This window comes from Triticum urartu, chromosome 4A (genome assembly GCF_056163025.1).
Source record: "Triticum urartu cultivar PI428250 chromosome 4A, HENAU_Tu73, whole genome shotgun sequence".
NCBI classification, from domain to species: Eukaryota; Viridiplantae; Streptophyta; class Magnoliopsida; order Poales; family Poaceae; genus Triticum; species Triticum urartu.
Window position 1 is genome coordinate 591,177,296 of NC_141876.1, and position 12,636 is coordinate 591,189,931.

The 12,636-nt window shown below is 47.6% G+C and overlaps 2 protein-coding genes across 2 annotated transcripts; one reads left to right on the top strand and one right to left on the bottom strand.

The window, feature by feature from the left end:
- The first annotated feature begins 1,690 nt into the window (after positions 1-1,690).
- LOC125553041 (ferredoxin-3, chloroplastic) lies at positions 1,691-4,657 on the top strand. The gene is made up of 2 exons (XM_048716790.2): positions 1,691-1,851; positions 3,928-4,657. The coding sequence occupies exon 2, from the start codon at positions 3,936-3,938 to the stop codon at positions 4,395-4,397; it is 462 nt and encodes a 153-aa protein (XP_048572747.2). The 5' UTR covers positions 1,691-1,851; positions 3,928-3,935; the 3' UTR covers positions 4,398-4,657.
- A 1,542-nt stretch (positions 4,658-6,199) lies between these two features.
- On the bottom strand, positions 6,200-9,857 carry LOC125553040 (actin-3). The gene is made up of 5 exons (XM_048716788.2): positions 9,629-9,857; positions 8,035-8,098; positions 7,558-7,951; positions 6,849-7,462; positions 6,200-6,633 (listed from the first exon to the last, which is right to left on the bottom strand). The coding sequence occupies exons 2-5, from the start codon at positions 8,092-8,094 to the stop codon at positions 6,568-6,570; spliced, it is 1,134 nt and encodes a 377-aa protein (XP_048572745.1). The 5' UTR covers positions 8,095-8,098; positions 9,629-9,857; the 3' UTR covers positions 6,200-6,567.
- Between the last annotated feature and the right edge of the window lie 2,779 nt (positions 9,858-12,636).

The following is a 12,636-nucleotide window of genomic DNA, read 5'->3' on the forward strand; positions in this document are numbered from 1 at the left end:
AGACTTCACATCGACAAAAAGAGAATGGTGTATTTTCTAGATTCGCACTGCCGTTGACTTGCTCCGTTCGGAATTACTTGTCTCGGAAATGGATGTATCTAGAATTAAAATACGTCTAGATTCATCCATTTCTGCGACGAGTAATTCCGAACGGAGGGAGTAGGTTCAAAAACTTGGATTCTTTTGAGGTTGCAAAAATGACCTCTGTTTAAAGTTCATTTGGTGACACCTGGGTCCAAAAGATTCACGATCTACCACAATGTCTGAAACTTAGGTCATATTAGGTTGATGACTAAATTTGCCACAACTAATCCTAGGCAAAATGGGTTTGCGCCCCAAAAGCACGGAGAACAAAGAACAAAACGACCGTCACAAGTGTGACAAAGATTTGAAAAAAATTTTAAGTCTTATGATAATCGACAGATTTGGGATTTGAGCATGAACAAGGGCATTCCGATTTATTCTCACCATAATATATGCATCCGTTTTTTAACATTGAAATTAATTGCAAAACACACATGTAACAAAAAAAGAGAAAGCATAAAAGGACGTAAACAATGAGACAAATCAATATTCTAGCGGTGCGTTTGGCAATCTTTAGGACGGTGAATGGGAGTTTATGGTAGGGAATTGTATTGAGATTAGACATGGAATGAGTCGTTTTATTTCCAGTCCCCTATTTTGGTGCATGATAGGATTATGTGTGAGAATTTGCATTCCCTTGTTTAGTTCATGGGAATTGACGAGAGACTAGACTAGGGAAGTGAATAAGTTATGATGAAGGATGAAGATTGACTCACTAAAACAATTTCCTTTCACCCCCTCTGTCTCCAAAAGGAGGGCCTACAAATGTTGTCTCAAGTTAAATGCACAACAATTATAGCATCAAATTAGTATCATCATTAAATACAAAAGAAACTATTCTCATGCTATTTTGCAACGTCGTTATTGATGGTTTTGTTATAAACCCGGTCAAACATTGCATCATTTGACTTGAGACAAGCCCTTTTTTTTTGAGTCGTTGGAGTACAAAATGGAAATGTTTGGAGTTGACTCTCAACACCTTGACAATAAAAAAAAGCAAACAACCTTCCTCTGCCCCGAATCGGTTGTTTTAGCTCTGTCTAGATACGTCCGGTAATACATACAACCAAGAAAGCGTGCCAAGCTCTAGTCAGAATGACGAACCAAACAAACGTCTAGTAAATTGTTGCGGGACGACTAAGGATAGATGTGGCAACCTCGGTGTTCTCTCCCCGATTCATAGGATTTTCTGAGACTGCACGGCGTGCATTGAGAAACATAATTTTTTATTTTTGCGCACGGGGAAACGCATGGCATGGCATGACTCTTGAGAAGAGATGATATGAATACGCTTATGAAATGCAATCGTGCGGAGAAAACAAAGCACGTGGAGTGGAACGACTAAAATCCTTGAATCCAACCTACCCCGTTGCTGGGGTTGCCGGAGTGGACCGAACTCCCATCCCATCCCATCCGGGGGCCTCCAGAACCTTCCTGAGGTTGGAGGAGGGAATGGGTGAATGAATGTGGGCCGAAACTGGAGAACCACCCACGGACCCGGACCCAGACCCAGACCCAGCACCGCACCCCCGGGTTCGTTCGTTCGCAGCCGCCGCGGGGGGCAAACCCGTCATTTCAGCCGCCGGTTTTTTTCCCCAATGGACCGCTGGCAAGGGCAGGGCACTCGCCACCATTCCGCCTATTAAAAGGTGGCCGCCGCCGCCGCCCACCCCCACCACACACAGAGAGAACACACGCAAGGAGCACGAGGAGGAGGCAAGGGAAGCCGCCGCCGCCCCGTCCCTCCTCGCCGGCCCGCCGCGACAGGTAGCAAGCAGCGGCCCCGATCTGTTCCCTTCCTTGTCTGCTTTTCACTTGTCTTGTTTCGTTCCTTCTGGCGGCGGCGGCGGCGGCGGCCTGCGAACCCTACCCGCCACTTCTCCGGGATGGAACGGCCGGCCCGCCCGGCTCGCCGCCGATCTGCTTTGCTTTGATGCTCGGCCTGGTTATCCCCCGGAATCTCCAACCCCACCCGCGCGCCCGCCTCGTTAGGTCCGCCCCTTCCGTGGCGCATGCTCAGCCGGACCGGACGGACAGGGGATCTCGTCGTTTCCTCCCTCCCTCCCTCCCTCCCTCCCTCCGGGAAACAAAGCGGGGGTTGCGGTAAAAATTACAACGTCTGCTCTTGGGGATTCTGGGTTTAGGCATGCATGTATGTACTCCCTCTGTAAACTAATATAAGAGTGTTTAGATCACTATTTTAGTGATCTAAACGCTCTTATATTAGTTTACAGAGGGAGTATGTACTACGACCTCCGTCCGGAATTACTCGTCTCTGGATATGGGTGTATCTATCTAGAACTAAAATACATCTAGATACATCCATTTCTGCTACAAGTAATTCCGAACACGGAGGGACTAGTATGTTGCTAGGTGAACAAGCGCCAACATTTCACTTGACCCTTGTCCCGATTCGACGAATTGTTTGCTCAAGGCTTCTTGATTTTGATGATGATCATCAAGGACCTGGTGAGCATCGCAAGGGACGCTGGTTTTCTCTTTATTTACCTGTATGTGTGTGTCCCGGAGCTTCGAGTGAATGGCAGGGATGCGACGCTTGCCTTTCTCATATCGCTCCGGAGAGTGACTCCGGCCTTATACTGGAGGGGGGCTGTTGGCTTGTCCTCAGTTTCCCCCCTCCCTGGTGAAGATACCGTCGGCTTATATCAGCGTCCCGATGCGTGTTTGGCATTAAAAACCACTGTTTGTCACGCAAATAATATGTCCCGGTGCTAGTGTTGGACAGCATGTTGGATGATGAGGTCAAGCGCAATAGGCGCACAATAAGCATGACTTCTTATGTTTGTTTTTCCTATTATTGTTACAGAGTTTGGCTATTTCTTTTTATTAGAACATGAAATTGGTTGCTCTATTAGGCAACTCATGGTTTGTGTGCTGTGTCCTGGAGCTTCGAGTGAAGAGCAGGGTTGCAATGCCTGCCTTTCTCATAATGCTCTGAAAGTAATTATGGCCTTCTCATGAAGGGAGTGGATGGCCTGTCCCCATTTCTCTTTGTTGGTAAATATACCGTTGGCGTATATCAGCACGGCATTTTCATAAAAAATTAAGAAGGTTGATTTAGGTCTAGGCGGGTATCTTTTTTCGCAATAGAGCCTTTCTGTTTCCCGTGTCCCTAGTCTGGGTGTCAATCGTTTATCATGAAATTAGTTGTTATCTTGAGCAAGCAACAAAAGGGTGTTGATGTCGTGTATTGTGTCCTGGAGCTTCGAGTGAAGGGCAGGAGTGCAATGCCTGCCTTTCTCATACTGCTCCAAGAGTAATTATGGCCTTCTCACGAAGGGAGTGGATGGCCTGTCCCCATTTTGCTTTCTTGGTAAAGATACTGTTGGCTTATATCAGCAGAACATTTTCATACAAAATTAAGAAGCTTGATCTAGGTTCAGACGGGTATCTGCGCAATAGAGCCTTTCTGTTTCCTGTGTCTCTAGTCTGGGTGTTCAAGTAACAAAGGGGCGTTGATGTTGTGTATTGTGTCCTGGAGCTTCGAGTGAAGGGCAGGAGTGCAATGCCTGCCTTTCTCATACTGCCCCAGAGAGTAACCGTGGCCCTCTCATGGAGAGAATGATGGTTTATCCCCATTTTTCTTCCTTGGTAAAGATACCATCGCCGTATATCACGAGCTCTTTGTGTTTGACCTTAAGCTGTTCTTGTGGAAAACAATGGGTGCTTTTGCAGTGCTAGTGGCAGGATAGCATCCGACCCAATGCATAACTTCTTGTGTGCTGAATAATTGGTTGCATTAGATAGTGAGAATTTCAGTTCTATATTTTGTTACCTTTTCTTAAGTTGGGTTCAAATCACTGACTTGCTTCTTTGGGTCAGGTTTCAAGATGTCAACCTGCACGTTTGTGACCTCCTGCGTGCTCTTGGGCAATGCTCGAACAACCGATGCCCCCCAGAAAGCGGTCAAGAGCCGCTTGAGCTTCCTTGGCCGAGGCGCCGTGCAGGTGCCGAGCCTGAGGTCCTCCTCTTCCAAGAAGCTGGACGTCTCCGCGGCGGCCACGTACAAGGTGAAGCTGGTGACCCCGGAGGGGGACGAGCACGAGTTTGAGGCGCCGGACGACACCTACATCCTGGACTCGGCGGAGACGGCGGGGGTGGAGCTGCCCTACTCGTGCCGGGCGGGGGCATGCTCGACCTGCGCGGGCAAGATTGAGGCGGGCGCGGTGGACCAGTCGGACGGGTCGTTCCTGGACGACGCGCAGCAGGAGGAGGGCTACGTGCTGACGTGCGTCGCCTACCCCAAGTCGGACTGCGTCATCCACACCCACAAGGAGGGGGACCTGTATTAGGGGGCGTGCCGTGCTCCGCCCACATCTCTGGTGCCAGTTGGTTGTGTGTTGGGTAGAAGAAGGTGTGTCTGTCTGTAAAACCTTGATGGTTGTTTATCCCCTGCCTGGCTGCTGCCTGTGTGCGTGCGTGCTTTGGTCGTTGGTCGGAGGTGGTTAAGATTGTTGGGTGAAGCCACTACACCCATGGATGGAGAAGGCGAATAAAATGAGGGAACAGCTCGCTGTGACTGTGACGGCATTATAAAGCGGTTTCATGGTTTTTTGCGTGTGTCTTTGTGCCGTTTTTGCTGGTTCGTCGGGTTTCTTCCTATCTTTTGAAACCAATTCCAACTGGTATGGAGCTGCTGCTGCCCAGTAGTGTTAGTTAATTTGAATGCAGCATCTTGAGACACTTGTGATAAGACGATTTGCTGTGTGTGTGTGTGCGCGCGCGCCAAGAATGGCATCTCAGCATGTCAAAGTGGCTGGGGATGCTGATGATCCCTTCCTGTGGTGCTCCTTTTGTTTTTGTTTCTTGGACAGCGTTTCATTGCTAGTCCAAGTTTCTTATTTTGTTTCTGGCTTTGGTCCTATGTGTCTCCACAACCATTGACGCATTCAGTTTGGTTTGGTGGCCGGCCGAGGAGCGAGAGAGAGCCTCCGCTTGATTCCTTTTCCTTTTTTCTTTGTCCCTTGGCTCTGAGCTGGAGGGCTTGATTCCTTTTCCTTTTCTTTTTGTCCCTTGCCTCTGAGCTAGAGGTTGGCCTGTTCTTCGTTGGAGGCCTATCCTAAACTTCAGAATCTTTCTCTTCTTGGGTGTTCATTCTGGTTTTCCCTAATTAGACCGGTTCAATCTCTCCGAGGTGCTCATAGGGGTTTCTCGGAGGTGCTCATAAGGGTGAGCGTATGCTTATGTACGTGAGCGACTTCGAATGAATTGAATTGTTGATTGTGCTGTAAAGGCCCTTATGCCCACGCCCTAATCGACCCCCCGAAGGAGTATGCGCTTCTAAAGGATCTCTAATACCGTGCCCAATTCCAAAGTTAGTTTGATACATGTGACCGGCAATGAGAAATGCAATAGCTAAATGATGGCGAGCCATGTCGGTCAGCCACAAACTTTCCCCCAAGAAGAGTTAGAATGGCAGTTCCCGCTCCTTGAGCGGTATCAAATATATATGATTACTCGAATCAGGGTTTTAGGCATAAATATTACTCGAATCAGCTTCGACTGAACATCTAAGAAATTATTCCATCGAACGTACTACCTTCTGGATGCGGGAATAGCAACATGATCTAAATGTCCAGTCGAAGCCAAAGAACTTACCCTGAAAAGTCCCGACAAATGATGATTGAGACGAGGTTTCACGTTTTTGAACCACGAAAGGTTTGGTTTTCATTTGGGTTGTAGATGTAACTAACCCACTATTAAGGCTAATAGAAAAAGAGCTCCTCGGTTAAAATAAAATAAAATAAACCGGCGTTGTTAGGATTTTAGGTTTGATTTTTTTTATAAACTAGATCATCTCTCTTCTTCTTGGTGAACTGCCCCTGCCCACGACGAGGTTCTTGAAAAAAATCATTGGCGGCGACAAACACAGACTCAAAAGCATCAAAGCAGATGGATGGGGAGATTCCACAAAAGCCTCCGGGGGCTCAGTGGCACAGATCTCGCATAAACATCATACATACTGCCAGCAGCGCTTGCAATGGAAGGAGGCACGAATACTTTCTAGGAAACTTTCCTTTTCTTTTTGTATATATATAAATAAAAAACAGCAAGCCGAAATAGACCGGTGACCAGCCTTGCTGACCAAAGCAACTAAAGGTAATAACAATAATAATAATTCCACACCAATATACTTGATGGAAGAAAATAATTATACATACACAGCCAGCGTTCTGCACTCTGCAGCCACACAACAGCCCAAGCCCACACCCGAAACCGGTGCGTCGGTCCTCCTCCGCGCGCACCGGCTAAATATCAACCAACATAGTAGTATATCACTAAGAACAAGCGGCATCTTCTGTATTAAGCGATACAGGACCTACTTTTCCTTCATCCGGCAATGCCAAATCATCCGTAAAAACGGCCGCAGAAAGCTCGGGGAATACTTCAATGGAGGGGAGTCGGATACAAGCTCAATCATAGGAAAAGTGCAGAGACACGGAGTAAGACACGGCCCAAGGCTTAGAAGCACTTGCGGTGGACGATGGAGGGGCCAGATTCGTCGTACTCTCCCTTGGATATCCACATCTGCAAAAGGGAAAGGGATCAGGGCTACTTTCTTCAAAAGCTGGAAACTCAAGTAATACTTTGCTTTGTAGGAAAAGATTAATTTGCTTTCTGGTTGGTTTATGTAACAAGATGTTATTAAAAAGGAATAAGAAAAAGACATGTATCTTTTCCCGCAAAATAATAAGATGGTAAACGCCATAATGACGAAACAAAATGGTCGCGTAAGTAAGTACCTGCTGGAATGTGCTGAGGGAGGCGAGGATGGAGCCACCGATCCAGACACTATACTTCCTCTCGGGAGGCGCCACGACCTTGATCTTCATGCTGCTCGGCGCGAGGGCGGTGATCTCCTTGCTCATCCTGTCAGCGATGCCGGGGAACATGGTCGTCCCTCCACTGAGCACAATGTTGCCGTAGAGGTCCTTCCTGATATCCACGTCGCACTTCATGATGGAGTTGTAGGTGGTCTCGTGGATCCCAGGAGCCTCCATGCCGATCAGCGACGGCTGGAACAGCACCTCCGGGCACCTGAACCTCTCAGCGCCGATCGTGATGACCTGCCCGTCAGGCAGTTCGTAGCTCTTCTCGACGGACGAGCTGCTCTTGGCGGTCTCCAGCTCCTGCTCGTAGTCAAGGGCGACATAGGCGAGCTTCTCCTTTATATCTCTTACGATTTCCCGCTCAGCAGTTGTGGTGAAGGAATAGCCCCTCTCCGTGAGGATCTTCATCAGGGAGTCGGTCAGATCACGGCCCGCAAGATCCAGCCGGAGAATAGCATGAGGAAGTGCATATCCCTCATAGATCGGCACAGTATGGCTCACACCATCACCAGAATCAAGCACAATACCTGCACATCGCACGTTCAGGTCATACAATGACTGACGAAGGGATACAATTAAGTATACATAAACCCATCTTGAGTAGGGAAAAACAGACACGTACCTGTAGTACGACCACTGGCATATAGAGAAAGAACAGCTTGAATAGCCACATACATCGCTGGGGCATTGAATGTCTCGAACATGATTTGGGTCATCTTCTCTCTGTTTGCCTTTGGGTTCAGAGGAGCTTCTGTCAGCAAAACTGGATGTTCTTCAGGGGCAACACGCAGCTCATTGTAGAAGGTGTGATGCCAGATTTTCTCCATGTCATCCCAGTTGCTCACAATGCCATGCTCAATAGGGTATTTCAAGGTCAGGATACCCCTTTTTGACTGCGCTTCATCACCCACATAGGCATCTTTTTGGCCCATTCCAACCATGACACCTGTGTGCCGAGGGCGGCCAACTATACTAGGGAAAACTGCTCTTGGGGCATCATCACCAGCAAAACCAGCCTACAGGAATGAGGTGTTTATTTTCCAAACAACAAATTTTCTGTGCTTAAAATTTGAATGAAACAAAGGGGTGAGCATCGAACCTTGACCATTCCAGTGCCATTGTCACACACAAGTGGCTGGATGTCCTCGCCGTCAGCCATTGGTCTGCACAAGACAATTGAAAACCTTCCCAATCATTTACTTGTTACATCAGATGTTCACTGCTAGGTATCTTGCTAATAAGAATTACGTCGATGAGCACAAAAACACAGAACTAACTGAATCATTTTAAGAAGCTGTCAATTTATCTCTACCTGACATGCTCATCAACCTTATTCATCAAATATGTAACTAAAGCAATATTTCTGGTAATAAACTAATAACACAGTAAGGAGAAACTAAACAGCTGTATTTAGCAAAGTGTAGCTCTTGCTTTAAGGCTCTAAGCATAGCAAATATTTTCATCACTAATGAGGCTAGTGGATAAAAGTAGGCTGGCAAAACTAATCAAAATTGTGAATAAGAAAGCACAGACCACTTCAATCACATTAATGGACCATTTATGCTTAATAGAAATAATAAAGAGAGCAATAAGCTGTCATAAGCTGTCCTTGCAGGCAGGCATGCTCTACCCATGTGCAACTATGCCTACCAAAGTTGAAAAAAACTATAGCTGTACTGGATCACAATTATTGCTGTTGCTGGACATCCAGCCTAGTACTAGTTATAAATCAACATTTTTAGTCATCCAGCCTAGAACTAGCTATAAATCAACATTTTTAGTCATCAAACACGATTTACGGAGCTGCAAGGTCCATGTGCCAGCAGCAGTGGTGGAATTCAAACTGGTTTTTGCACTATTAAGAACCACGCACTGAGGTACGGTGCCGAGCTATTCAATTAACGCCATTATGATATGATGTGATTAAGAAATATCAGACAGATATACTGATTAGGCTAAAAATTGGTGTGTTCCGTAATACATGAACCATTTTAAGACCGCAAGATGAGAGTATACACAATCAAGCATCATACATATAGTAGCAATCTTAAAAGTTGTACTAGAATGATGACGTGCACATCTAGAATTTAGACCGTACATTTCATAATGATGTCCCTGGGATACCACGGCATCTGAAATCAGCTCCCCAAGTTATTTGGTTTATGAAGTATTCAGGCAGGGTGAGATTTATTTTAGATTTGGACAGATCCAAGCCCAGCCATCTCATCTTACACAGAAGACAGTTGATGCCAAACCCATTTAAATGATTGAACTCTACACTTGGTTTCCCCTTGGATCAAGAAAGTAGCAAGTCGCCACCCCGATTTAGACGATACTACTCCGGTGGCCTGGCAGATCCCATCGGGCCAAAGCAAAAGCTAGAACACTTGGACACTCTGTGCTTGCACCACGCCGCATCAAGCTTAACACCCAACGCAACAGCCGCTGGCTGGCTGGACCAGCAGCAACCGAAGGAGGAGCAGCCATTTCGCAGTGACTAACCAAATCAGAATCACCAGCCGCCGACGGGGCCGGAGGACCGTCGGATCGGCAGAACCCACCCGCGCGCACGGGCAGATCCACGCCGCCAGATAAACGGCACAGCAGGCTCTGCGGCCAGATCCGCGCCGCGCACGGAGCAGCTAGCAAAGGGGTTCGGGGACGCGTGGCAGGGAGGGAGGGAGGGATCGAACCTTGGGGAGCGGGGCGGCGGCGGGGACCGGAGGAGGAAGCGGAGAGGAGCTCGCTGGCGGAGACGGAGGCGTGGAAAGTGGTGGCGTCCTGCGCTGCGTGCGTTGGCGTTGGGTTTGGGTGCGTCGTGTTAAATACAGGGGAGGGGGAGGATCTGTGCTGTGCTGTGCTGTGGTTTGGTGTTCGCCGTTACGGAATTTCGAATTGAGGGGAAGATCTGGAGGACACGAGGGGCTATAATGGTGGGATCTCCAACGGATCTGCCCGCTGCCCCGGACCGCGCACAAGATCTGCACCTGCCAACGCACGTTCTCTCTTCCCCCCCATCTCATCTACCTGTCCTAAATCACAGCTTTCTCTCTACGTGGGCAACTCATCAAAACGCTCCTAAACGTGCGAACCAATCTATGGTGATTAGGAGGATAGTGGTATCCTCAAATTCTAGACTTGACATTGATGCTCGTAGTATTCCTGAATTTATTTTAGGTTTTCGGTGGTGTTCGTTCGGTGGGAGGAGACGTTCCCACCGATTGCGAGGCGCATGTGGTGACTTCGTAAAATCTCAAGATGCTATGCCGGCTCAGTCTCTCGGAGGTGCTCATAGGGATAAGGTATGCGTGCGCGCATTCATAGGGATGAGCGTATGCTTGTACATGTGAGCGGCTTTTGATTGTACCATGTTAAAAAAAGTTCATAAATGTCAAAAAAGCGCAGACCTGGGTACTTTTTGTCATCCAACACCATTTCGCCGTCCAGTGTCGCGACAGGGCTGATCGAGATGGTCGCCATCACGCTGGAGCCGAAGGACCTGTTGATGGCACGCAACACCTGCTGCCATGAACAGAAAATAGGAAGGACACTTTGGAAGTGGACGGTCACTCGGTACCTCCTCCGCCAAAAGCGTGTGCCCCGGCGGGTGTCGTTTGTTCAATCGTCGATGCAGTTGTATCTGCTATACTACTACGCCGCCCAACAGCTTGGTTTGCAGCAGGAGTCCGCGCCCACCATCATTGCCAGCCATCAAGTGCCGTTCAGTCTTGACCTCAACGGGGACTACACCTTCATGGAGCCTCAGTCACAGTCAACGGGTGCTAGTCTATTTGCGGATGCCGGCTATGCCTCCCTCGCCCTTAGGTGCACGGTCTTTGTTTGCCGGAATGTCTCAACCGGGCGCCATGACGGATGAGAAGGAGGCAATGATGAACACGATCCACGATAGTGGCGGACACGAAGATGGGAAGGTGGAGGACTCCCAGCCAGAGCCGGACACCTAGCACACACACACCCAAATATTGCACACCCAGTTGTTGGACATCGACCAGTCGGATGGTGTCCGGACGACTTTTGGGTGCCGGGTGCAGACCCAAAGAAGAAGACGGGAGAAAATAACATGAAGAAGGATTAATTGTTGGTTGATGTGCGGTTGGTCACTAGCATTGATCTTATTCATTGCACAGAGCAAATTATCCGAACCTTTTGGGCAATTGTGCATGTTTGTTTCCATGAGCGAAAACGGGTGGTGGCCAAGATGGCAGAGAGGTTTGAGGACATCATGTCGAACGAGGAGGCATGCGTCAAGTGCAATGACGTGAAGGAGGAAAAGACGATAGAGAGGTTTGACGAGTTCATGGCGGCGCAAGGTAAGAAGATCAAATTTCAAAAGAAGAAAGTTGATGCCGAGATGTTGACAATGAAGATGTTGGACTTGGATACCGATGCGGTGAAGATTGTGCAAGCGTATCGTGCTAGCAGGTTAGCACTACGTAGACGCTTCGGAGGAATTGGCCAACGCTTGAATACTTTGGCACGAAAAACCAGACTGGAAGGCAAAAAAAGTCTTTTGCACAACAGGGCTGTCATCTTTTGGCATTGGTTGGATGTAAAAACTTGTTGAACATCCGGTGCTTTTTGGTTGTGATTGTATATGTTTGTACTGTTTGTGCATATGCTAAATTGCTATTGATCTACATATGCATATCAAATGGAGGAGGCTAGGCCCAAGGCGAACATTTAGTGCACCGGGTGGGATGTCCAGCTTCCCTACCGCTATCCATTGACACGTCCGGGCGTGTCCCGCGGACGTTCCGTGTTGAAGTTGTTCTAAGATCATAAACCATTTTTCTATCACAAAATATAACAAGCGAACCTTTGTTGTGCAACTCTCTCGTGTGACGCATTGTACTCATAAATCATTTTTCTGTCGTAATATATAATTAATGAGTGAACATTTGCTCTGCAATTCTCTTGCGCGATGACACGTTGTACTAGTTAGGATGTTATGAGTGTTGTCGACTTCAACCTCAAGTACCAATGGACTATGAGGCCAAACCGCCGCAGAGTGGAGGAAAGAGGCCTCGTATTGGAGTGGCTAGGGTAGAGCTGTTGGCAACATAGCAATGGCGAAAGAGAGATCTCACCGGAGTTTTGGGAGATGTTCGACGCCCTTGGATATGACTAAGAAGAGGTGGCAACAATGTGCGGGATGATGATGAGGATGCGGTGATGCGGATAAGGTCAATGTCGGATCGAGGAGGGTGACTTGAGGTCGCCTATGACATGGCTAATAGATAGAAGAAATTGATAGGTTCGCCTGCTCACCAAGGTCGCCTATGATTTTAAGAAAATAACGACGACCAGCGATCCTATATTTTCCTATGTGTTATGATATATATATATATATATATATATATATATATATATATATATATATCAGATTAGCATATGAGGATATTTTTTCTTCTATAATTTACTTACTCCGCCCTGCTAACCTCGTCGCCTCTATGTCAACGGGTTCCTAGGCCTCGACGAACCCCCCGCGCTATGTGCACGTCGATGCCAACCTCAACCATGGTGCACGGTGTTGTGTGATAACCCACAAGTATATGGAATCACAACAATTTTCAAGGGTAGAATATTCAACCCAAATTTGTAGATTCGACACAAGGGAAGCCAAAGAATATTTGCAATTATTAGCAGCTGAGTTGTCAATTCAGCCACACCTGAAGATTAA